The following is a 26,622-nucleotide window of genomic DNA, read 5'->3' as shown; positions in this document are numbered from 1 at the left end:
AGGTTGTTCCAATATGAAATCTTTTATGACGTAATGGGTTAAACATGCTGTCTACATTTTTTTTTAATGTTTCCCTTCACCGTTTCCCTTTACGTAGCTTTCATAGTTGTCCTATGGAGCGCATCAAATAAAACACCTATCAGTATTGTATGTTTATATTTAATGCTTCAATGCTTTTGTTTCGAAATAATCCTTCTATAAATCCCTTTGTACTTAGTAATTATTACAGTGAAGTGCATTCAACTGTACACCAACTGGGCAGCTGTGAAATGTGGATTCCCAGCATCTCAAAGCAACGACAATTCCCATAAAAGCTGCGCACAAATAGAAGGGGCGGGGTAGGGGGTTAAATGCGACTTTTTTCAGCAGTCGTTGTTCCAAACTAATGTATTGACCATTTCGAAACCCCTTAAGCAAAACATACAATATAAACTATGATTAAAATATGACTATTAAGTATTGATAAAGAAAATAGCTACATTTTAACAGGTCATCCTACGAGTTGCTAAATCAAAACGTGTAAACTTTATGATTATAATTGCGGCAAATTCCTTTGCAAAGATCTCCCATGTACAGGCCTAGCTGCGCCAAACCCAAACGTTTGCATTCTTAATACATCACTAGTGTAATGTTTACACAAGGTGTAATGTGATTTCTTTAATATTCAGATTTGTTTGCAGGTATTTTTCTTGTTGCCTTTCTATTTGCTTGCAAAATTATATTTTTGATTAAGCTATTACTTGCTGGTCTAAATAAAGCTAACAGTTGTTAGTAAGCCATCCTATTCACTTCTTTCCAGGACCTGTGAATTTCACCACTGCTGTCCAGCTCATCGCTCCGGCTGTCGTTGCTAAGGGAACGCTGTCAATCACTTCTTCCGAGCTCTACTTTGAGGTGGACGACGATGATCCCAGCTATAAAAAACTAGACCCCAAGGTAAGACGGCGCTGACACATCTGGGACTTTGTTTAAATGACAGCCCTTAAATACACGAAATTTTAACCCCAGAGCAGCTGCTGAAGCGCATAATGTTGCCTCATGTACATGAGCGGGTAGGACCTCTCACATTCATCAGAAAGTAGCAAAATTACAATAACTTAGCTCCCATACAGATGTTGTTAAAAACATTACTATAATTGCAGCAGATATTTTCTTGTATATATTTAATACCGAGTCTGCTATGTGATATAGAATTCAGTTCCATCTGTTAACGGTACTGCTTTTAAAGTTGAAATAATTACTTTTGCTTATTATGGAATGTTTCAGACCATAAATTGTTTTCATTGGTCTGCTGCAATGCAGTATGTCAATACTACATTTTATTTTGAAAATTATGCCTTCTGACCGATCTTATGCCTATAGATACTTGACTTAAGAGCAATGGGTATTCATTATGAATCTAAAATGTATTTCCTATCCCCAGATGCAAATAAATTTGAAATGCTAATACCTTACTAATCATATCTATAATTAGCAGATTTTGCCTCTTTCAGTCATCCTAATGACAGAGGTTCCTCGTGGCTTGCATCGGCTCATCAAGCACAAAGATCCAGCGTGCTTTATGACTACGCTTTTTCTGCTCAGCCACAATGATTATAATCTTCCTAAGTTGTTCCTGTTATTTGGTTTATAGTTACATTTTGGAAACACTGACACCAGCAAGAATGAAGCCCATAATTAATTACGCTTCGAATGAGTCGACACTGATTTTAAAACTTAATTTCATTGTAGAGATCTTATTTGAATATCAATGGCCCATTATAAGACACGTCAGGAGTACGTATAATGGTTTGTGAAGTTGCAAAACATTGCTTGGTATCTAAAATCGCTCAAAAAGTTGGGATTTTTTTTCAGTAGCGCCCAGCTGCCATTTCCATGATGTCCACCAGAATTGTGCAGTCGGATCGTTTTGAGTAGCTGTGGTGTTTAGGCCTGCATTTCGCTTTCAGAAATATTTATGGAAACATTATGGATTTTGTGTTTGGATATCTCTGGTATTGCTGAGAGTGTTTAGTCTCAAGCTTAGGGTTGGGGGGATAAACGTATGACTTTTTAATGATGTATTTAGATTTGAAAGGTATACCTTATGTCGTTTAGTCTTTAAAAATACATTTATGTCACAACGTTTATATTTATTACACAAACTCATGGGATAACGGGTATAAGGGGCTCTGTCAAAATACAAGCAAGTCGAAAAAGCATTTTGTTAATGCTCAAACTCATTCTAAAAGTGATTAAAATTAAATAGTAACGTTTGCTTTTAAACATCATTAATATGGATTGCATATAGTGCCAGTCTGAAACACTGCTAAATTTAAGTTAAAATAAGTCGCAGTGTGTTGCTGCCTTTGGACTGGGTGCTGCAGGATTTGCACATTTCTGTTCTTAACAAGGCACGTTGAGATTCAGGGTTAGCTGTTATAGTAGACTAAGAATTACCGCCAGGTTTTCCTTATTACGCCTTTAAAAATATATTGAATATATATAAAAGCAGATGTGTTTTAAGAATCTAATTCATAACTCATAGTAAACCATTATCATTGATACTTAACATTTGTCTGGTTTCGGATTTGAGGGGGAAATCGAGATTTGTAAAACTTGTAAAGCCATGGTACCGAATACGCGGCCAGAAAGAAAGCTGGCAATTCCAATCATCTTGGGAACATGTATTCAAAGTATTGCTGTACATATATTTTTAACACTTTCCGATAACTTGATTTTGGAATTGAATCTTCACATCGTCAAAAGAAAAAAGCTAGCGCCTCAGCTCCAAAGATTAGTTGTGATTTGCTATATTTTAACTCTTCTGGGCCTATACCTAAATTGGATTTCAGATGAAATTTACATAACAACCAGGCCACGCTTCAATCATGCATATAACCAGTTTCTAAAATTAAGACCACTGCGCCCTTCCCACTTAATAAAATAGTATTCCTGCTTTACAGTCATCAAAATGCCTTAATTTGTGTCTGTAGTATACTTAAAAGGATAAATGCACGGATTAGTAATGCAAGAATCAAATTGTGATATTCAATTCTGACCACTCGAAACTCATTTTTAAAACATGGTTTCCCTCTCCTCCCAATCATGATTTAGTTTTGGGCATTCTTTTTTAAAAAGGCTGTTGTTTGCCCTTAACACCCGAAACCAAAACAGACTGACAAGCTCTTACCAGATCTGAGTCGCTGATAAGATTCGCTGATAACCTCAGGCTTCACACTTACAGCAGTTTGGTGTTTTAATTACCGACAGTAGCTGCAGAACTGAGATGAGACAAGTTCTGAAGCCTGTTGAATGCCCGATTTGTTCTAAGTGAATAATTGTTGTTCGGTTATTTGAAAGTCTAAAAAACGGCACCATTTTTGACAACCCGTACAGTAAATTAGACGAAAGGACATTTCTGATTTGGATGGTTTACTCGATCTTTTGATGCAAGTGAAGATTTTGTTATAATTCAGTAAAAATCTAAGAACTGTCTATTTATTCAACTTCGTCCCCGTGTTAACATTTTCAAAATATTACTTTTATTTTGGGGAATTTACATTGTTTAAATGTAAAAATGTCTCGTGAAACTCGTCTTGCAGGACGTTACTGAATAAATGTAAGACCATACGGCAATATTAAAACGGCTATCTAAGTCGTCATTTCAATTATAAATTGCGATCACTAAGACTTTCAATTAGTAAAAGGTCCAGCCAGTTCGTTTTTAAAATGGAAGCCCTCCACAACTAACATAAACACTGTTTACAAAATTGTGCTTAATATTTGCATCTTTAGTGGCTATATTCGGACTGTCATTTACGGTTTGTAAAATGGTTATTTGTAATTTTAGCCGAGGAATATACTGCACCAACGTTTCCCTAATTCATCTGGTTTGAGACAAAATTTAAATTCAATGTTAGCCTCGTAAAATAAATACACACCTGTGGACAATACTGCGGAACTCAACATTAAAATGATTTCACCGCCCCTAAAGTTTCTCTGTCATATCAATTAATTCACCACGCTGCAATATTCGTGGATCTTATACTTAGTTTCCATTTGGAATTACTTTAATACAAAGTCAATATGTAATCCAAGTAGTTGACTGAATGCGGCCTAAATGTAAAGATTCGGCCTTGAAGACTATAGTTGTTCAGCAGCGCCATTGTTAGAGCGGCTTTTGTTTTTCCTTAGATTGAAGTTTCTCTGGCATTTCTAAACTATGGCGATGCAGCCTTTTCAATGGCATCAAATGGCTGTTGCGCCTTTGGGTGTCTTTCTTCTCTCGTTCGAGGTGCCGTCTTTATCCTAAATTTAGTGTATATTGTACGGTTGTGACCTGACCAACTACTTCGCGTTCTAAGCCTTTGCTTTTACATTTTACTTTCTCCGTCAAAACTTGCTAGATAACGGGGAATTAACTCATAGCGCTTGTTTTAAGATATTTGCCTTTTGCAAGTTTTTCTGCAGTAATGTCTCGCAATTATTTCTCAGCGGCTTAATGCCGCGCGAAGTTTATTTTTCACTCATTAATTGCGTGAGGTCTCTGGAATAATCCCTAACGTATAAAAACATTTAAAGGAAAAACGTTTATTTTTTTATCGTTTTAATTATAGTGTGTAACGTAAATGACATTGAATTTAATATTTAATTATAAATATTGAAAGTGATGGAAATCGAGCTGCATTCGCTAAATTATTGCAGCTTCAGATTAATCGAGGCCATTTTATATTGCATTTTTTACCCTAATATAAAAATGCTAGCAAATTCTTTACGATTGTGGGAAAATGTAACCAGAACAACCATGTCAAACGCGCAATAAGTATATTAACAACGGAGCCAAACGAGTGTTCAGTTGTAAATTAACGGACAAAAATGCAGGTAAGGTAAATAATTTTATTACCATTACACGTTTCTTTTAGGGGCACAAAGTCTGAAGTTGGCACGCAAAATACATTTTACAACAGAAGTTTTCTTAGCCTTTAAAAGACTGCATACTTAAATAAAGGTTCCTCACAGGCTGACAACATCTAAACAAAACTCACATTTAGTTTAAAATGTACCTTGAATCTGTTTCATGTCTAGTCCGTTTGCTTCTTTTAAAGTCTTTTTGTTTTAATCAGTTACCGAGTTCAAATTGGTGTGCCTTGCATTAATTGTTGAATAAGTTTGCTGGAAATGTAAGTTCTACTATAGCTTATCGAGACTTTTTGCGTTGGTGAGAATTTCTCTCGCCAATCGCCATGTCTGTTTCGCCGCACTTTCCAGGGCGGAGTGAGGCTTTCCTTGGAAAAGATCTAGGTTTGGAAGAAAGTAATGAGGACACCTCCGACACTGGAGACACGAGATAAGCTGCAGCAGAATGCCGTTGAGGCGGTCGCCGAGGCATGACTCGTCCCAGTCGGTTTCTCTGGGATGTTTCTCGCATTCGTAGAGTAGTAGCGTCTTCATATGATAGTTATTGAGGGGCTGCCCTGGCAACTCGAGGTGCCGATCGCGCAAAGTCTTTAAAACGGATAGGCACTTTTTCCTGCAGCCCCCCATCAGTAGCCTGTTCTCAGCTTCTCCGAACTGTAAAACCCAAGCGTCGCTCTCTGCCGAGCTCTGCTTGCCTGTCAGGGAGTAGCACTCTTTGGACAGGAGATTGAAGCCTTCAGCTTTGACTTCCGCCACCCGGTTCGGCCCGGGCCAGGGAATGTGTGGCATGGGCCACTGAGCCGCACTCCTGGGCCAGATGCCCGTGCATTTGAAAGCTGGCGTGATCTGCACTACGTAACGCTCCCTGATCCTTAGCTTTACCTCGCTTGTGTCCGCAACCATCTTCACCACATCTCGATAACTGCATTTGTCCACGGCCTGTGCTACCAGGGTCTGAAATCGGGAACGGATCTTCCTAGCTGACAGGTAGCCCGAAGCTGTAATAAACTCGACCCAAAGGGACATGCTCCTCTTGCGCCCGTCGCTAAGTTTGAGCACAGCGCAACCAGGCAGTGAGCCATCGTCCACGAAGTTGAAGACACCCATTTGGTTCAGGTAGAGGACCACCTCAAATTCTGTTGGAGCGATCACCTCCAACCCTTCGAAGCGCGTTTCGATCTCGCTAAGAGAGCTAATGAAGCGAGGTTCTTGGACTTCTACCTCTTTAAGGACATCGGAGACCACCTTGCACACCTCTCGAATGGTCTTAGCAATCGCAGCTTTCCTAGCCTGGCATCGCTCGTTGTAGTACTTGTTCAGCTGGTAGACCAGCTTGGCTTGAGCCGCGATCATGTTGGGACTCAGGTCCGGGCTGTACACCGGAGTCTCGCAATAGGTTGAGGAATCCAATGCTTACTGATGTTCCGTGGGCACCCACTTTTTATCTGGTGCAAGCCTGAAACAAGTGCATGAAATACAGCGGGATAGAGGGTAGGGAGCAGTCAGCAAGACAAAATACAAATGTCAACTAAGTCCACCAAATCAACAACTTGTTTCTTCAAAAGGACTTGGATTTAGCAGTGGCGATTGTCGTTGTTTTGAAGCGGTATGTGTGAGTGACGAAATGTGGCCGTTATCTTTCATTTCTCTCTCTCTCTGCCCCGATTCCTGATTTGGACTGTTTTTATTCCTGTGGCCACTTTCCCCCACGCTCAGGAAGTGTGTAAGAGTTTAGTTTATGAATGGTCCCCGCTGAGCTGCACATGCGCTCTGACCGCCGGGAGGCCGAACCAGGGCCGCACGTGTTGCTGCTATCGACCAATCGGGGCAGAGCTGTCAATGTCGGACCAACGGGTGCGAAGGGGGAGGAGATTGGATCGGATGCTTTAAAAGGGCAGCAGTTATGGTGCAGGGAGGGCGACTGGGGGTGGGGAAAGAAAGAAGGGGAGGGAGAAGTGGGGGAAAGAGAGGAGAGGAGGGGGGACGGGGGAGGGGAGAGAGGGGAAGGGAGAGAGAAGGGGGAAGGAGAGAGAGGGAGAGAGAAAGGGAGGAGAGAGAGGGGAGGAGGGGAGAGAGGGGGCAGGAGGGGAGGGGCGAGAGGAGGGGTGAGCGAAGGAGAGAGGGGTGATGGGGAGGGGAGGGGGGAGAGAGGTGATGGGGAGGGGAGGGGGGAGAGAGGTGATGGGGAGGGGAGGGGGGAGAGAGGTGATGGGGAGGGGAGGGGGGAGAGAGGTGATGGGGAGGGGAGGGGGTAGAGAGAGGGGCGGGAGGAGAGATGGGGAGAGGGTGGGGGGGAGGGGATAGGGGCAGGAGGGGAGGAGAGGAGAGAGGGGGAGTGGAGGGCGGAGTGGAGGCGTGGAGGGGGGAGAGAGGTGATGGGGAGGGGGAGGGGGTAAATGGGAAAGGGGGGAGGGGAGGAGAGAGGGGGGAGGGGGGAGGAGAGAGGGGGGAGGGGGTAGAGAGAGGAGAGGGGGGAGAGGAAGGGGTAGAGAGAGGAGAGGGGGGAGAGGAAGGGGTAGAGAGAGGGGTGGGAGAGGAAGGGGTAGAGAGAGGGGTGGGAGGGGAGGGGAGAGGGGGGAGGGGGTAGAGAGAGGAGAGGGGGGAGGGGGGGAGGGGATAGGGGTGGGAGAGTGAGGGGGGGGGAGAGGAGGGGAGAGCCGGAGAGGTGGCAAGGGGGAGTGGAGGAGGGGAGAGGGGGAGTGGAGGGGGGGAGAGGGTGTGAGGGGAGGGGGTAGAGAGAGAGGGGAAAGGGTGGGAGGGAGGAGAGAGGGAGAGGGGAGGGGAGGGGGAGAGATGGCAAGGGGAGGGGGAGGGGAGAGGTGGCGGGAGGGGGAGTGGAGGGGAGAGGGGGGGGCAGTGGAGGGGGGAGCAGAGAGGGGGAGGGGGGAGAGGTGGGGAGGGGAGAGAGGGAGAGGGGCAGTGGAGGTGGTAGATGGGAGGGGAGGGGACGGGGTAGATGGGGAGAGAGAGAGGGTGGGAGGGGAGGGGGTAGAGAGGGGGGCCGGAGGGGAGGGGGAGAGAGAGAGAGGGGGGAGGGTAGGGAGTAGAGAGAGGAGCCGGAGGGGAGGGGGAGAGAGAGAGGGGGGAGGGTAGGGAGTAGAGAGAGGGGCCGGAGGGGAGGGGGAGAGAGCGGTCGGAGGGGAGGGGGAGAGGGAGGGGTGGGGTAGAGGGGAGGGGGGGAGAGGGAGGGGTGGGGTGGAGGGGAGGGGGAGAGAGAGGGAGGGGAGGGAAGGGGGAGAGCGAGGGGAAGAGGGTGGGAGGGGAAGGGGTAGAAAGAGGGGCCAGAGGGGAGGGGGAGAGAGAGGCGAGGGGAGGGGGAGAGAGAGGGAGAGTGGGGAGGGGGGAGAGAGGGGAGGGGGGGAGAGAGAGTTGCGTGGGGGAGTGACTGGAGTGGGGAGTGAGAGGGGAGGGCGGGGGAGAGGGGAGGGGGAGAGAGAGAGTGAGGGGAGGGGGCGAGAGAGAGGGAGAGGAGGAGGGGAAGAGAAGTGGGGAGGGGAGAGAGTGGGGAGGGGGAGGGGGAGAGAGGTGGAGAATAGAGAGGGGAGGGGAGAGTGTGGAGAGAGCGCAGGGGGTAGAAGGAGGGGGGAGAGGAGAGGGGGGAGTGAGAGAGGTACGCTGGGAAGGGAGAGGGGGTAGAGGGAGGTGGGGAGCTGGGGGAGGGAGGGAGTGAGGGGGACCTGGTCGAGTGGAGGAGGGAGGGCGTGTTGGGGGATGGTGGGGAGAGAGAAGGGAGGGGGGAAGGGAGGGAGGGAAGGGGGAGCTGTGGGGTGAAGAGAGAGGGGTAAAGAGTGAGAGGGAGGGGGAGGAGGAAACAGGGGGAGGGGCAGTGGAGGGGGCGAGGAGGAGGGAGGACTGGGGAGGAGGAAGAGAGGGAGGACGGGGTGCGATGGAGAGGAGTCTGGGGTGGGGGAGAGTTGGAGATGAGGAGGGGGAGCGAGTAGGAAAGAAAAAGACCGGGTGGGGGGCTTGGGAGAAAAGGTGGAGGGAGAGAGTGGAGCATGGGGCTGGCGGGGATGGGGGGGAGGAGAGGAGTGGGCGGGAGGAAGTGGGGTGTTGGTGGGGGTGGCAAGAGAGGGGCGGTTGGGGGGGGGAGAAAGAGGGGAGGGGTTATCGAGGGTGGGTGGGGGGGAGCGAGAGCGTGGGGAGTGGTGCTTTGTGGGGAAGAAGATGCGGGGAAGAGGGGAGGGCATGGGGCAGGGGTCTTGGGGGGAGAGGGAGCAGGGAGGGGTACTGGGGGAGATGTGTGGCGGAGAGGGCTTGAGGGGGAGAGGCAGCGGAGGGTGGGGATCAGAGAGGCTGGAGGGACGGGTGGGGCCTTGGGGAAGGCGGGCTGGGGCGAGAGACAGAGAGAGGTGAGGCAACGGGAGCGATTACGTGGGGGGAGGAGGGCTGGGGGCTCGTGCGGGGAGAGAGAGGCAGTGAGGACTGGGGGGGGGTGTGCAGGGAGAGAGGTAGTGGGAGACTGGGGTGGGGTGTGCAGGGAGAGAGGTAGTGGGAGACTGGGGTGGGGTGTGCAGGGAGAGAGGTAGTGGGAGACTGGGGTGGGGTGTGCAGGGAGAGAGGTAGCGGGGGATGGGGGTGGGCAGGGAGAGGGCTGCAGGGGACGGGGGGGGTTGTGCAGGGAGAGAGGTAGAGGGAGACTAGGTGGGTGTGCAGGGACAGAGGTAGTGGGGGACTGGGTGGGTGTGCAGGGAGAGGGGCAGTGGGGGACGAGGAGGTGTGCAGGGAGAGAGGTAGTGGGGGATGGGGATGTGCAGGAGAGTGGCTGCGGGGGACTGGGTGGGTGTGCAGGGAGAGAGGTAGTGGGGGATGGGGGTGTGTGCAGGGAAAGAGGTAGAGGGGGACTGTGTGGGTGTGCAGGGAGAGGGGCAATGGGGGACTAGGAGGTGTGTAGGGAGAGAGGTAGTGGGGGATGGGGATGTGCAGGGAAAGAGGTAGCGGGGACTGGGTGGGTGTGCAGGGAGAGAGGTAGTGGGGGATGGGCAGGGAGAGGGGCTGCAGGGGACTGAGGGTGTGTGCAGGAGAGGGGCTGCGGGGGACTGGGTGGGTGTGCAGGGAGAGAGGTAGTGGGGGATGGGGGGTGTGCAGGGAGAGAGGTAGCGGGGGACTGGGTGGATGTGCAGGGAGAGAGGTAGAGGGGGACTGTGTGGGTGTGCAGGGAGAGAGGTAGCGGGGGACTGTGTGGGTGTGCAGGGAGAGAGGTAGCGGGGGACTGTGTGGGTGTGCAGGGAGAGAGGTAGCGGGGGACTGGGTGGGTGTGCAGGGAGAGAGGTAGTGGGGGATGGGTGGTGTGCAGGGAGAGGGGCTGCAGGGGACTGGGTGGGTGTGCAGGGAGAGAGGTAGTGGGGGACTGAGGGTGTGTGCAGGGAGAGGGGCTGCAGGGGACTGAGGGTGTGTGCAGGGAGAGGGGCTGCAGGGGACTGAGGGTGTGTGCAGGGAGAGGGGCTGCAGGGGACTGGGTGGGTGTGCAGGGAGAGGGGTAGTGGGGGACTTGGGGGGGGATGTGCAGGGAGAGAGGTAGTGGGGGACTGGGGGGGGGGTGTGCAGGGAGAGGGGTAGTGGGGGACTTGGGGGGGGGGTGTGCAGGGAGAGAGGTAGTGGGGGACTGGGGGGGGTGTGCAGGGAGAGAGGTAGCGGGGGACTGGGGGGGGTTTGCAGGGAGAGAGGTAGCGGGGGACTAGGGGGGGTGTGCAGGGAGAGAGGTAGCGGGGGACTAGGGGGGGTGTGCAGGGAGAGGGGCAGCGGGGGACTGGGTGGGTGTGTGCAGGGAGAGTGGTAGCGGGGGACTGGGTGGGTGTGCAGAGAGAGGGGCAGCGGGGGTTGGGGGTGGTGTGCAGGCAGAGGGGCAGCGGGGGATTGGGATGGGTAGGGTTTGCAGGGAGAGGGGCAGCCGGGGATGGGGGCGTGTGTGCAGAGAGAGCGGCAGCGGGGGACTGGGGGCTGTGCAGGGAGAGAGGTAGCGGGGGACTGGGGGGTGTGCAGGGAGAGAGGCAGCATGGGACTGGGGGGTGTGCAGGGAGAGAGGCAGCATGGGACTGGGGGGTGTGCAGGGAGAGAGGTAGCGGGGGACTGGGGGGTGTGCAGGGAGAGAGGCAGCATGGGACTGGGGGGTGTGCAGGGAGAGAGGTAGCGGGGGACTGGGGGGTGTGCAGGGAGAGAGGCAGCATGGGACTGGGGGGTGTGCAGGGAGAGAGGTAGCGGGGGACTGGGGGGTGTGCAGGGAGAGAGGCAGCGTGGGACTGGGGGGTGTGCAGGGAGAGAGGTAGCGGGGGACTGGGGGGTGTGCAGTGAGAGAGGCAGCATGGGACTGGGGGGGTGTGCAGGGAGAGAGGCAGCATGGGACTGGGGGGTGTGCAGGGAGAAAGGCAGCGGGGGACTGGGGGGTGTGCAGGGAGAGAGGCAGCGTGGGACTGGGGGTGGGTGCAGGGAGAAAGGCAGCGGGGGACTGGGGGGGGTGCAGGGAGAAAGGCAGCGGGGGACGGGTGTTCTGCAGGGAGAGGGGCTGCGGGGGGTATGTGTAGAGAGAGCGGCAGCGGGGGATGGGGGGGTGGGTGTGCAGGGAGAGAGGCAGGGGGGACTGAGGAATGTGCAGGGAGAGAGGCAGCCGGGTATAGGGGCGTGTGCAGGGAGAGAGGCAGCCGGGGATGGGGTGGGGGTCTGTGCAAGGAGAGAGGCAGCGCGGGCTGGTGGGGGAGATGGTGGTACGCAGGGAGAGAGGCAGCCGATACAGGGAGCTAGATCGCCTTTTATTCATTCGTTTATATCCAGTCTCTTATACCCAGTGTTTACTTTGCATACAAAGCAATTTGGTGGTCATTTTTAAATGATTTGTAATCGATATATTGAGAGATCTTGATAGCGATGCTATTTTTTAAAAAGACAATTACGTGCGGCCACATATAAAAACGAAACGAACTGAATTTTCAAACTCTGTATACTTGGCCATTTTCATATTTCTGTACATAGACTTAAAATAATAAAATCCATCTACTTTGAATGGGTTTGCATGTTTCCGTGAATATCCAGCGTATTCCAATAAACTGGAATGAACATGCCTGCACACATGACATTAACATTGAGATTCGTTTTCTATAAACCGAGCCCTGATAATGAACCGGCGGGTTTGTAGGAATGCGACTTCAAAATATAGTTTCAGTCTTAACTTTTTATTGGAGTATCACTTGAAATAATTTATATTGCCACAGAGCTAGTTGACGAAAGGTGGTAGTTTTAATTTTCTTGAATCTTCAAGCCGACCTTTTCCTCGTCTCCTTCCAGGACGGGCTGGGTGTTCAATCCGTGGCCGCTTCTTGGTCTTGTCCGTGGTCCGGGACAGGCCGGCGGGGCTTCATTTTCCAGCTGCTTGTTTTGTTCCAAACATCACGTACTCAGCCACAGATTTATCTTGTCTCGTTTTCATCAACTTGTTTCATTTAATTTTTGTTAAAACTATTTATTGTAAAAAAAAACAACTCTCCCAAGCCACGTTGTTGCAGGATGCGAGACTGAATGTTTCCAGCTGACGACAGCCAGTGGAGCATTATTGAGTCCCATGCCGAAAAAAACAGACGGTGCGAGGCAAACCCAGTGGGTTCGCATCAGTTTTAAAGGTGGACTTCTGATAAAGTTGCACTTTACAAAAAAGTACAACCTTAAAAACCTACGTATTTAAGATGGAAAAGGTTATGCTAAGAATTACTTGAAAGGACCGATTTGCTGCAATCCATAACATTTATTTTCCTAGTTTGTTTAATGCTACTGATGGAGTTGGGAACGTAATCAAACCGATCAGTCCCGCTTTTTTCAGGGGGACGTCAATTAATTCAAGAGCCCTTCAAGCAAAGTAGCCGTCCTTAATCGTACTTTTCATTACGGATTTCCACGGTGCATAATGGCTCCGTCCAATGTACTGCATTTAGCAGCCCCGTATTCGTGGCATTACATAGGTTTGTAAAGGAATATTAAATTATTTACTTGACAATGCCTTGACAATGTGAGCCCCTTTTTGAATAAAAGGTGTGCTGGCCTTCTTGGAACCTTTATCGTATTGCTATGAAAATGTTATCGGCAAAGATTCTGTGAAAGCAAGTCGTCTTAGCGTGAATAATTAAAGGAGACCGTATCAGAACCTGTAATTGAAGAGCCTTGCCACCCTTTTAGCATGATGTTGGTTTTTTGAGTCCATCAGCACTTCCTTGAGGGTGCATTAAATAGAAATTGGCAGGTCGCTGGAGCAGGGTTCTTTTCAGAGAGAATGAGTGAGGGAGACAGAAACAGAACGAGCTTTCCATCTTGAGAGCCACTTGAAAGCCCTCAATGAATTGAACTGCATTCACTCTTTACCACCTCTCATCATACTTCAACTAATGAGCCTGGGGAGGCGGAGGTCTGCTCCCTGACAATAAATACATTATGAGAGGCTGGGCTTTTTCTTTGATGGCTCCACAACATGTTTGTTTAGCTTACTGTGTGTTTATGGTGTGTACTATAGTAGGGAGGAGCAGGGCCTTTTATCTGCAAAGTCCTAGGAAAAGCACACAAATCCAGAGGGGGGTGAGATTGAGCTAAAATATAAACACGCCAGCCCCTACCCATGCCTAAACACAGTTATACACACATACTTTATTCAGAGTGGACAGGTATGATATTGCTGAATTATTTTAACGTAATAGTGGCAAGTGTTGGTACCTTTTTATTGGCCTGGTCTTACTCAATAATCCAATAGTACTCCACTATTTTGATCAATAATAAAAGCAAATTTGAACACTGCCTTTTTCACAGAGTTAGCAATTTTTTTTTCCATATTCGATTGAAATTGCCTTTATTGAAATTATTTTGGCCTTCTAATGGTTGGAAAAATACATTTTCAATGTGGTGACATGACCCCTAAAAGTTTATATTGATTTGAGTCATACTACCACATTAAAACTTTTTTTTGTTTTTCGGATGTATTATTATTTAATAGGAAGAACCAAGGAAAGAAAAATGAGGTAACCAAGTGGCTGTTGAACTCTAACCTTTATTAACTAATGCTGTGGTGCTAAAAATTCTAGTAATTTTACCAGTTTAACTGTTTAATTCATATTTGCCTATTTTTAAGCATGTTTGAGTAACCAGGATAAAACTGAGTTATTATTGGTCAAAATAGTCGAGTGCTAATGGATTATTGAGTAAGGTACCAATTCTTACCACTATTACTTTAAAATATTTCAGCAAAACACTACCTGTCCGGTCTGAATAGAGTAGATGTGTATTAAAAGATGTGAGTTGTATTATTTGACCTTTGTTAATTGTAAATAACATTTTTCCTTAGTTTCTTTGGATGCATCTAATCTGCAACATTTAACTGATATTAATTCGCTTTTTTGTGAAGTGTCAATTTTTTTTACAAAAAAAGCATCTTGCAACATTTCTGAGATTTAAGAGAGATTTTTCTCTTACACCTTTATAGTTTTAGATTGTGCATTTTTTTTATCAAAGCTGTGGTGTTCTGTATGACTGCTACTATGATTTTTGCCAAAATATCTTCTGCGAGTATTCTGAACAAAATTGCAATTCTGACCTTATTGTTTATAAGTACTGTAGCATTCCTACAATTTTAATTTTAGCAATGTGTGATTTGCTAATATAGTACATTATGTTATGGTCATTCATCATTTTGACCTTCATTAGTGTTGACACAAGTGTGGTACATTGTGCTGCTTCATGATTCATGTACCTATCTATATTAGCAGCAGTGAGTTTTAAGCTAGTTAAAACAATTGAGTGAATGGAAAAAAGATGAAAAAATTACTTTCACTTTAAGTATCAAATCATGATGCTTTCATAAATATTCCCCTCTTGATCTAGACTTTCATAATGCAATTTGGATTGGTTGAGTGCAGGAGATCATTCATCAATTCTTAATGTATATTTTTATTTTCCTGTTTTATATATGTGGCTTTTTAAATTGTCACACATTCTTGTTCTGAAATGTACCAGACAGAATGGCTTTTAAAAATTCAGGTATTAACAATTTGGAAACAGGACCCCACAATACATACTGAATATTGATTTGATTCATTATTTTTTGTATCTGAAATGTCTGTTCTTAATTCAAAAAACAGACACAGATTCTAAGTACCCTGACCAGTGCAACATTTTATTGAAGATTGGAAATTCTTCAATGCAATGTAACAATCTCTGAACCATCATAACATGGTTTAAATGTATACTCAGATCAGCCATTTCAGTTCATTTTTTCTCTGATATGGTGATCAGCTGGCATGAAGAAAATCATTATGAAATACAGGGTAGTTTGAGTTGTACAGTGCCAGCAGACAAGCATATTGATGTAAACTGATGATGTTTCATGTGATAGTGATGGCTTTTACATGGTATGACCAGCATACATTTCATTTTTATAATTGGGAAAACCAGACAAATTTGGAACTTTATGATACAGCAAACAATGACATTAAGAATAATGAAATCATTTAAATGATTTACATTTTTCTGTTTGTTGCTGAAGATTCAAGATATTTGAAATTCGAGAGGCATAAGTATGATTGATTTACAGTTTGTCAACATTAGATAAATGTATAAAATGTTGATATTCTATCAAGCCTAGCAATTTCAGAAGTTGTTAAAAGCACCTACTTGTTCCAAAGAAAACTCTGCATCTAGTTAGTCAAGGACTATAAAAGAATCTGTGCACTGTTTCTATTTGGAGAAATTGTACCTAGTTCTCAATTTACTCTTCAGATTGTTCATCATAATAAAATATGACTATATTGAAAAATAAAAAGAAGTTCCCAAATCATAGAGTAATTGAAAGATTGCCATCTGGATTCACAAATTTGAATTTACAATGGTGCATAACTAGGTATTTAAGTTCCATTTGTGACTGTTACAAATAAAGTCAATGTAAAATGTGTTCTCAGTATAGGTGAGGATATTTGACAAGGGGCTATGGGATTATTATATTCCAGACAGGGACCCATCCAAAAGGTCACAAATAGTTTCGCTCAGCTTTTCATCACATACTTCATTTAGATCATATCTTGATATTTGAAATGTGAAAAGCTAGATGAAATATCAATATTAAATGTATAAATTATATTCACTGTTCACATTGCAATATAGTTCCATTGCTGTCATGGTAAAAGTTTTTTCTCAAAGTGCTATCTGTTGTCAAATGTGAAGTCATCACGTGAAATGCAATTGGATGACATCATTACATTGGCAAACAAATTCATTCCTGAATTTTGGTTATTACTTTTATACATTGTTGACGTTTGACCTGCGAATGTCCTTGGACCATGTGCTCTGCAAGCTTGCACTTCATTGCCATTTATAGAAAAATAGTATGGAGAGAGACTAATGCCTTCATCTGTCACATTAATAAATTCCTGCACTGGTGATGAAGCTCAAATTGCTGAAAGGAAATAGGTTCAAAAAACAATTATTCAGCGATGCATACAGTATTCGTATCTCTGCTGGTTAATGGTTTTGGTAGGTGCCTTTCTGATAATTGTAACCCTGTTTACTTTTACAAGAGAAAACATTTTTCCCCGGGTAAACGTAACCATCTGGCATGTCTGTCTTAAAGGCTACTGTCTAAAGTCATTGTATTTGAGTTGTAAATCATATTGTAACACAATATTGAACATTTTTTGCGTTTTGTCTTTAAGGCTTAAAACTCTTTAAAAAAAGACAAATGCTATGCAATGGAATTTTATTCTATACGATAGGTTGGAATAAACATCTTAAATAGATTTGCTTACAATAGAATTGACTACAGCACTGATGCATTTGGAATAATTTGTATCGGCATTGAAACATTACTTCTAATGTTGTTACATTAGTGATAACGATAGCACATCCGTTCTTGTAGAATGGCTGTTAAAAATTAGATGGTAAAATCAAAGGCAGTGACTTGCCTGACTTAAAAAAAATTAACAAAGCATAAAATAATGGAAAATATAGATGCATTATCTTAATCAACAAAGAATCACTTTATACTATAGTTTGGGCACTTAACTGATATTAGACTGTTATACTGCAGCCAGACCATTTCTGTGCCCCTGTTAAGTGAATTCTGCTTCAAAGTGACACAGGTCCCAACTAACTCTGGAGCTCAGAAGTATAAGACCCCTTGAATGGAGGCTACTTGGGTAGTTCTGTGTGAGGCCAGATTTAAAAAATATTTGGGGTTGGTGGGTGTGGAGGTGGAATTAGTTGGACCTCTTGGGCACTTTACATAATTACAGAGTTTTAAAAATATGTTTTGATAAAGCAGATACCTTTAAAATGTTGAACAATTTAATAAGTGGGAATAGAGCTTTGGACACGTGTTTAAGAGAAGTCATGCAGAGATCGATGCACGGCCAAGGAGTATATATCTTGTATTACCATTTGCATTTCAATTTCTGACGTTACCAGTATTAAACTGGTAGTTTCAGTATTAATGAAGATTTAAAGTTTTTGAAAAAAGATGAATTTCTGACTTGTGTTCACTAAAACTTTTTCAATTGAAAGTGCCATTTGATTTTATCCAGTATTTGTTGCATATAATCCTGATTGAAGAAGAATAATTTCACAACAGTTATTTTAACTGAATTTAAAATGTTGAAAGATTTTAGTTAGGGGATTTGACATTATAACTCTTCAAGGCGCCTAAGTTCCTCACAAGCATCTAACTTATAATGCAAGGTACCATTTAGACGGATTTGCAAATATTTTACTCCCATGCACTTTTCTGATTGATTACTCTTTGGGTGAAATGTCCTTTTTGTTGGAATTAAATGTTTTAGTGGTGATGAAGGCTAGAAACTAACCAGTTTGCTAGATTTTCCATTAGCCCACTCAAATATTAACTCCTAGTTATCAACAAGCTACTATTTTCTCTTAAAGAGTAAAAGAGACATGGGGCTGGATTTTTGCATTGGAAGTATGAAACGGGAGTTAGGGCTGCTTCCGATTCCCAAACCTGCCCCCGGGGAGGAAATAGTCACAGTTCCATCTCCTTAATGGCATGCAGACAGGTTCGCCATCCAATCAAGGGTGGGTTCTTGAAGCTGGAGGGTCAATCAGAGGTCTTGCAGATTGAGAGGACCAGCAGCCTGCAGTGGATGTGAAGTGATTGAGAGGGTGCTTCAACATCGAGATGCCTTCTCACCAACTTTTTTTTTAAAAGTTTAATTAAAGCAACATATGCAACAGCCAGGTGACCACTGTGGGGTGGGGAAGTGGTGTACGGGATCTTTCCAGGGTGGGCTTTGGCGCTCCACCTACAACCACACCCAGGCAGACAAGGCTAGGCTTGCATGTAGCTCTGGCCTCCAGACTTGCCACTAGGTGCCCATCTCCAGGCAGTTGAACTGCCCCATACCACCACCACCACCATCCCCCCCCCCTCCCAAAAATCAGGTCGGGAACCTGGAGGCCAACTCGAAAATCAGCTTCATGGTGTCATGTACCCCTGCCTGCCCCAACGTGCCTTGGCAGAAATGGCTGGCACAAGAAAAGGAATGGTATTTTTGGACTTTGTCCGCCTCCCTTCCTACCCTCGGTGGGTTCTCTTCTGATACTTTTCATTTTATACGTTCGTGGGGATGTGGGCATCACTGGCCAGGCCAGCATTTATTGCCTATCCCCAATTGCCCAGTCAACCACATTGCTATGGGCCTGGAGTCACGTGTAGGCCAGACCAGGTAAGGACGGCATTGGACTTAATTCAAGATTTTTTTATTGTGTTCAAATCATCTGCTGTGGGATTCAATCTCAGGCCCCCAGAGCATTACCCCTGGGTTTCGGGAATACCAGTGACAATACCACTACGCCACCTCCTTCCCCACAACTAGTCAGACCTGGAATCTTCACCAGCTCAATAACTCAGATAGTGGAAAGTCTTTTTAGACAGAATATTCAACCATGATCTTGGCTACAACAGGGAAAATAAAACTGGGATCTTTCATAGCACGAGATTATATCATTGCATATGCTTAATTCATGTCGAGCTGGGGCAATTATTAAATAGGTTGATGCTCAGGCATTGAGCAACCTTTAAATGGAGCACTGGCAAGTGCAGACTTTGCTAACTTAATTTAATGAGCCATAAGAATAATTGAATCTGCTAGAAGCAATGATGGGTATTTACATGACCTCATTTATAAACATTTACTTGGTCTTTAGCCAGTTTCACAAATATAAAAATTTGTACTTTTAAAATTCTTAGTGGTTAGTATCATCATCAATAGATGAATTGGTTAGCTGTTAAATTTACTGATACCCTGTATTCCTTTTTGCAAACCTGAATCATTTTGTCAACCTTTTGTATGTCTCATGATTTTGTTTGCTGCTAATAGCCTGCTTCACCACTTCAGTGGCATATGTAAGTTAGATAAAATTCATTATATTTTTATATTTCTGCAGACATAAACAATTAACTATTGAACTATGAACTGGAGAAATTTAGTAGTGGATTTTATTTTGTTAAATTTTAACTATATCATCATTGGAGCAGAGGAGATTGAGCGGGGGACATGGTTGAGGTGTATAAAATTATGAGGGGCAAAGATAGGATAGGCATGAAGGAACTTTTCCCCTTGGTGGAGAGATCAATAACCAGGGGGCATAGATTTAAGATAAGTTTAGAGGGGATGTGAGGAAGAATTTTTTCACCCAGAGGGTAGTGGGAATCTGGAACTCACTGCCTGAAAGGGTGGTAAAGGCAGAAACCCTCATAAAATTTAAGAAGCATTTGGATGTGCACTTGTGATGCCATGGCATACAAGGCTATGGGCCTAGTGCTGGAAAATGGGATTGGAATAGTTAGGTACTTGTTTGACCGGCGCAGACTCGATGGGCCGAAGGGCCTTTTTCTGTGCTGTAGACCTCAATAACTCTATTAACAGAATAACATCCTTACAGAACATCTGAAATTGAGCACAGCTAACTTGCAGCAGTAGTGGTATATCATCATGCTTGTTATTACATCAAGTTTGAGGCCTTGTGTTTGAAGTTTGCAAAAGAGATGTCACAAATAAAACTAAACATGTGAAGATAGCATTGAAGCTTAGTTTATTGATACAGGATGGATTTATGATTCAGATCAAAACCTTTATGTAACTGTTTAAAACACATTCTTCTTCTCTGAATCATTGAGTCTGTAGTAGGTTAATATTGTTTTGTAACTTCATACAAAATTCTCACCCGTGTCCTGGGAAGACCATAGGATATGTTTGAACCTATTTTATGGAACTATTGACTACTATTACTGAAATGTGAGAACAAATTGGGTAATCTGAAAATTGTATTTTGATGTTTTTCCAAAAATGTCTATGAAATAGGTATGCCTTATTAAACATAATAACGTTTAAGCATGTTGCTAAAATTGCATATTGCTAAGGCCCCAATCTGTTACCACAAATTGTGCACTTTTACTGGTTCAAAACTAGTTTATTTATAGTTCATGAAAATTGTTAGAACAGCAATTTGAAAAAATAGAATCTTAATACAAATTATTCAAGGAAAATGTATGTGGCGATGTTTGTAATCTGTGGTTTCATGTGGGTTACTTTGCACTGTCTTTGTATTTTGTCATTAGTAAGCAACTTTTTATTTTAAGTATAAAATTTTCAGTAAGGCAGCCTCTTTGGTATATAGGGTTCTAGACTTCCCTAGTGCTGATGTTTGTTTCTAGATCTTTCCCTTTCTGCTTTCCTTATTATTTGCAGCTTTTAAGAAGCCTTCATTTTATGCTGACCTTGTCAACTAAGTGAAGGACTGGGTAGGTGGGTTTTAAGCTAAATTCTGGTGATTGTGGGAAAATCTTTGATCTATGGCTGTAACTGCTTCAGAGTGATCTGGCTGCTGGGCTGGACACTGTCCATGGCCTTTCACTTCACTATCAGATGTGTAGACAATGGGACATGACATGTTATCAGAAGCATAGCTAAGCTGAGACCATAACAAGTTGCCTCAGAATGTTTTAAGTCTCTCTAGTGATCATGTTAGCATTTCTATCCGCAACTTTCATGAACTGGCTATATTGCAGTAATGTGATAGAAATTGCATAGTTTAAATAATCATTACAACTATTATAACTAACATTCCATTCACTGCTAATTACTATGTTATCAACTTACTTGAGGCATGTGGGTGGGAGTGGGGGTACCTTGCAGATTAGTTTTTAAAGAAACCTAAATATTTAAAATTTACAACGATTTCCCCAACTCCATGGACTCCTAATTTTGCATCTCCTTACTTGGGAGAAAACCGCTCAGCAGATGACAGCTACAAATCCCGTCAATGAGCAGCCTGATAAGAAATAACATTATTCTGCACCCTTTTCTATCCTGAATGCTGACTGCTGGGCATACGAGATGAAGAAAACTGCAACACCAGCTTAAGTACTGATATTAAACTTTCTGAGCTTGATTCCTGATCAGCATTTAAAATGGTAAGATACTGATCAGCGTTCTCATTAAATAAGCTAAACCTTAGGGAAAGGGAGGGAGGAAAAACAAGTGCCTTACCCCCATCATAAGCAAGATAAACAGTTGTGTTTTTCTTTAAAACTTTCATTTCATGCAATATATCAGAAAAAAATAATTTATTATACTTCACCCTGGAAACCAGCAATAAATTGATCTGATATTTGTACAAAATTTTTTAAGAACACTATTTTAAAGAAAAAACACAACACTTCTCTTTTCTCCCTCCCTTTCCTTAAAATTTATCCTAGTTGTGGATTGCAATGTTACAATATGAGAAAAAGCTACCTTTTGAATAGAAAGATTACTTCATGGGCTACTTCCATTGTTGGATTTAATTTTCTTAGTTTCTTTCAAAACTAGGAAATGCATTTTTTAATCTGACAGCTCTTCTAATTTATATTTAGTAAAACCTTCCTATTTAACAATTTGATTCCTAAATCCATCTGCTGTTAATTTTTGTATTGTCTGTAGGAAGTAAAAAAATGTAGTAGTTTTACTGGTGAATAAAAAACCCCTGAGCCATAATTTTATAACCAGGCTGTTTAATGGGATGGAATTTCAAACTCCTTACCCCCCATCATCACCCGAAGGTCTACCTACAATTTTGGCTCCATTGTGTCTATTGGGGGAAGATCATCAGTCTGCCATCATTCGCATTGTAATTTTGCAGAGTGTTAATGCAATTTTTGCATTATTGCGTGCGTCATCAAACCCTCTTCAATATTGCAATTTCTAATATAAATAGTTCCCATTTAAACTTTATTTCTTCCAGATTCATTTCAATAAGATAACTTTCACAAGTTAGTGAGAGATGTAACAACCTCTATCTTTTCAGCTTGTGAAAAGAACAGTGAGCTGTTTTTTGGTGCTTTGCCCACTGTGTATATTTCCGAGTGCAGTGTGTTATGCAAGGGACCTGGAAATTCATGACCATTTCATGTGTGTTTTATAACACTTCACATGAAAATTTATGACTGGGTGACTCGGGGATGCTTGAGCCTTGTGTTCCAGGGCTTGCCCCAACTGATAACAAGCTTGTTGGCGTGAAAGTGTGATGCAGATTATGACAGTTACAACTTTCTGTTTTGTTTAAACTGTCAGTGGATTTCCTGGCTCACAGCTGAGGGCAGTGGTGTGTTCGGGTTGCATGTATTCATTCTAAAATGGAGAGGCTGCATGATACAGGCAGATCTCAGCCAAGACTAATTGATGAGGAGGGTGTGGAAGCAAAATTTACTGTTCTGTTGAGTTGTTCCATATTGTTGTGTGTTCTGAAGGCATCATGTAGTCACAGCCCCTTTCTTGTCAGATTGGGCCCTAGACAGGAACTGACAATCAAACAGGGTAAAGGCAGAAGCCAGCACTAGAAGGATATTGATTTTTCAGTTATCCCTAAGTAGTTTGCACTATGGATAATGGGTGGTGAAGGCAGGTATGTCATTATCAATGAGCTCCACAACAGTAGCCACAACCTTCCCTCATATTTCCTTCAGCATTGACAGAGAACATCTAGTGATGGTCAATAAATTGCTCGACCTCTTTGTGACAAGCACATAAAAGATTTCTGAGCACAGTTTATTTGAAAATCTGATGGGGTACTGTACATTGTGGGTTGGATTTCATTATTTTGGCAAAGCTGTTTTTAAAACAAAACTTCAAAAACAGTAAAATGATTATATTTGGAAGGTTGGCAGTTTTAAATTGAATAATAATGCTGTGATATTTTTGACCAGAACAGAATTCTGTCCATTGTATCCTAGTTATTAGAACTGCAAAATGATACAATCAGCTACTAAAAGAGAAATAAATGGTATTTACTCTTTCTTAAGGCACCGGGAGTTATCCGTTCTATTGTAATACCGCATTTACCTTAATGCTTTAATTAATGGCATGTCCTTTCACCGCCCTTATCAGCACTGCCAACTTAAAATGGTGGCACTGCTGTCTGAGACCCACCTAATGACACAGTTTTGTGGCCAGAAATGCAGGCAGCCCTCTATTTAATTGCTGACAGTGAGCCGAGCATCTCCATATACCTGTATGGTTTTTTTTTTGAACAAGTTTTTGCTCAATGGACTAAATAAAACTTTCCTCAGCAACCTGGGAAGGTATAGTAACCAAAAAGAAAGTTGTAAATTGAGACTCCTCTGTACCCACATACACCACTCAGTTGGTGGCTGTGTGTGAAGATAAAACTAACATGTGGCCATAATGGTACCTAAGGAAGTTTTGCAAATTTGCCTCCTGATTGGACAATGCTGATTTGGAGAGTCATAGAATCACTTATTGCAGAGAAGAAGGCCACTTGAGGACAAGAGTATAGGATAAATTGTTGAAAGTGTTCAGAAAATAATGTTTGAAATTCTAGTTCAGTTTAATAATTGTGAGGTATTAAAATCACTGCTTTTTAAAATATTCTTGTTGTTGGGATAGGTAGTTCAGAATTTAACTATCGACCGTTACACCAACTGTCGAGTTTAGTCTATGGCTTTGGGAACAGGCTGACAATTTAAAAACTTAAACAGACTGAAATGAAACAGAAGCGTAAATGTTTTGAAAAACTTCCTGAAATAACCGATTGCTACAGTTTCTTGTTTAAATTTTTTTTTTGACGTGATACAGAACAGAAGTCTGATCTTGGGTCACGACTTTACTGCTAAGAAACAAAGACAATGCGACTTAAATAAATTTGTGATAAATGCTATTTCTTTCTTGTTTATCTTAAGTCTCAGTACAGAAATAACAATGATATACAGTGATGATATAATATTCAGACCACATTTGTCAAATGTATATTTTCTGGATATAAAAAGTAGCCAGTTGCATGTTAGATGAGATATTTATCAAGTAATATAGCATGCAGAAATTTGTTTCTCTCAACAATTGCCAATATTTTTCATGGCTTACCAGATTTCACCAGAAGTATTGTTATATAGTTCAACTCTGCAGTTTTTGGCTACTTCCACATTTCTTGATTAGATTCCTACCAAGATTAACTAACATCAGTGCAAATTGGCACAAGTTTCTTCTTCTGACATGTGCTTTCCTCTCCCATGCTGTGCATGCATGCATGTCTATGTTGATGCCTTTTATCTCAAAATCAAGTCTGAGATTCCAGTGCTGCACTGTTGGAGCTGTCGTCTTTCAGATGAGACCTTAAACTGAGGCCACGTCTACCCTCTCAGATGGATGTAAAAGATCCCATGGCACTATTTTGAAGAAGAGCAAGGGAGTTATCCCTCAATCAGCATCATGCAAACAGATGAACTGTTCATTTTGTTACTGTGATTTGGTCACATGGAATATGTCTGTTGTTGGATGAGGAAGTGTAGGATTTAACTATCACATTGTTGTCTGTGGGAGCTTACTGTGCACAAATTAGCTGCTATGTTTCCTTCACTACATTTCAAAAGTACTTCATTGGCTGTAAGGTGTTTTGAGATGTCTAGTGATCATGAAAAGCACGATATAAATAAATACAATTCTTTTCTCTTTCTCCTCATTATCTAGCTGATTTTAATTCTCTTTCTTGGTTCCAATTGAATGTGACTTTCCTATTTACCAGTTATTAATGGAAAGCACTGTTTTAGAAACTCAAGAAAGAACGGAGAATGCACCTGAAAAGTCATTTTTATGCCAAATATATGCTGTTTACATTTCTTTATTGTGGTTGCACCATTTTGCAAGTAGTTTTCTTGGTGCTTGCAATATCAGCTTCCCAGCTAAAGTCAATAGATGCTTGTTACCACTTTGCACGTTACCACTTTGCTTGTTATCTCACTGGAGCAAGAATTATTGTGGCATGGGATGATGGGACATGAGTTTGAGATTCCCCTTTCATTCTTGTTCAAAGCCATATCACATGGAGACGAGGCTGTTACCCTGAATAAATTGGAAAGTTGGATCTTATGTTGTCTAAAATTATTCTCATGCATCTCCTAGTGATTGTTTCAGGCAAGTTGCCTGTGGTATGTGTGCCTTTTGAGAATCAAGTAAACAAGATGATGAGACAATCATCAGGCTAGACGGCTCAAGAGTTATACACATAGGACAGAATAAATTGAGTCTCTTATCTCTCGAAAAGAGTAGACTGAGAGGTGACCTGATAGAGGTGTCGAAAATTGTGAAGTTATTTGAAAGGATAGATGTAGAGAAGGCATTTTTAATTATGGTGAGTCCAAAACAAGGGGTCAGAAAGCTAAAATAGTCATTAATCAATCCAGTAATGAATTCAGTAGAAATTTCATCACTTGAAGAGTGGTGAGAATGTGGAACTCACTACTACATAAAATGGTTGAGGCAAATTACATAAATACTTGAGGGAAAAAGGAATAGAAGAATATGTTGTTAGGATAAGATGAAGTAAGGTGGGAGGAGGCTCCTGTGGAGCATAAACACTGGTATGGACCTGTTGGCCAAATGGCCTGTTTGTGTGCAGTAAATTCTGTGTATGTAAAAGACTGTTGTGATAGGTCACTCAATTCTGTGCAAAATATTTTATTAGACTTTCGATTGATTCGTGCATTTACAGCTGTATATTTTGCTCCACTGGCATAGGAAATTATTTTAGATTTGTCAGCATATTGGGTTGGGTGGGACATTGGTATAGAATCATTTGACAGCTTTAAATTAAGAGATAAATTTAATGCTTTTTAGTAGTCTAGTTTAAAAAGTCAGTGTCCTTTTGGCTGTTGAAATGGTCCAAGATACCCAAACAGAATTGCAAAGAGAGGAAGGTTTGGGTTTCATTTCTGAGGCTTTCTGTTTGCCAGTCCTGTGGGAATGAAGTCAATTTGGGCGAAGTAGAATTAAAACACATTTTTGCATGCCCTTTTCCCTGATAGCTGATGAAGTGAAAATTAACCCTCTTCCTTTTGCTTTGTTATTTTTCAGCCCTGGACTTACAAATAGTGAATAATACACAAGTGGCATGTGACAGCAGTAATATAAACCAAATTGATGTAAGGTCTTTAGCAGATTTCAGATGAGTATTTCCTGTAGTGGAGGACCTGCCTTATGTGCAGTCATTTGCAGAAACCTTGTCTACAATCATAGAATGATACTGCACAGAAGGAATGCATTTGACCCTCATGCCTATGCCAGCTCTTTGGTAGAGCTATACAATGAATTAAATTCCTCTGTTCTTCCCAATAAGCCCCATTTTTTTCTGCTTTGAGTATTTATCCAGTTCCCTTTTGAATGTTACTATTGAATCGTTTCTGTCATCCTTTCGGGCACTGAA

At 43.2% G+C, this 26,622-nt stretch overlaps 2 protein-coding genes across 3 annotated transcripts in view; one reads left to right on the top strand and one right to left on the bottom strand.

Annotated features, from left to right (window-relative positions):
• lrba (LPS responsive beige-like anchor protein) overlaps window positions 1-26,622 on the top strand; it is a 917,803-nt gene that overhangs the window by 546,919 nt on the left and 344,262 nt on the right. For both annotated transcript variants that reach the window (XM_041200623.1, XM_041200530.1), the window contains exon 39: window positions 800-936. In XM_041200623.1, coding sequence (XP_041056557.1) covers window positions 800-936 — 137 coding nt within the window. The remainder of the gene's footprint in view (window positions 1-799; window positions 937-26,622) is intronic.
• Window positions 5,000-6,598, bottom strand: mab21l2 (mab-21-like 2). Its single transcript, XM_041200755.1, has one exon. The coding sequence runs from the start codon at window positions 6,250-6,252 to the stop codon at window positions 5,173-5,175; it is 1,080 nt and encodes a 359-aa protein (XP_041056689.1). The 5' UTR covers window positions 6,253-6,598; the 3' UTR covers window positions 5,000-5,172.

Source organism: Carcharodon carcharias, chromosome 1 (genome assembly GCF_017639515.1).
Source record: "Carcharodon carcharias isolate sCarCar2 chromosome 1, sCarCar2.pri, whole genome shotgun sequence".
Taxonomy (NCBI): domain Eukaryota; kingdom Metazoa; phylum Chordata; class Chondrichthyes; order Lamniformes; family Lamnidae; genus Carcharodon; species Carcharodon carcharias.
The sequence above is the reverse complement of the archived record's forward strand: the minus strand, read 5'-3'. Positions and strand labels throughout refer to the sequence as shown.

What these genes read in the sequence shown, in the direction of transcription:
- mab21l2 (XM_041200755.1), bottom strand. Translation starts at nt 6,252, where the DNA reads ATGATCGCGGCTCAAGCCAAGCTGGTCTACCAGCTGAACAAGTACTAC.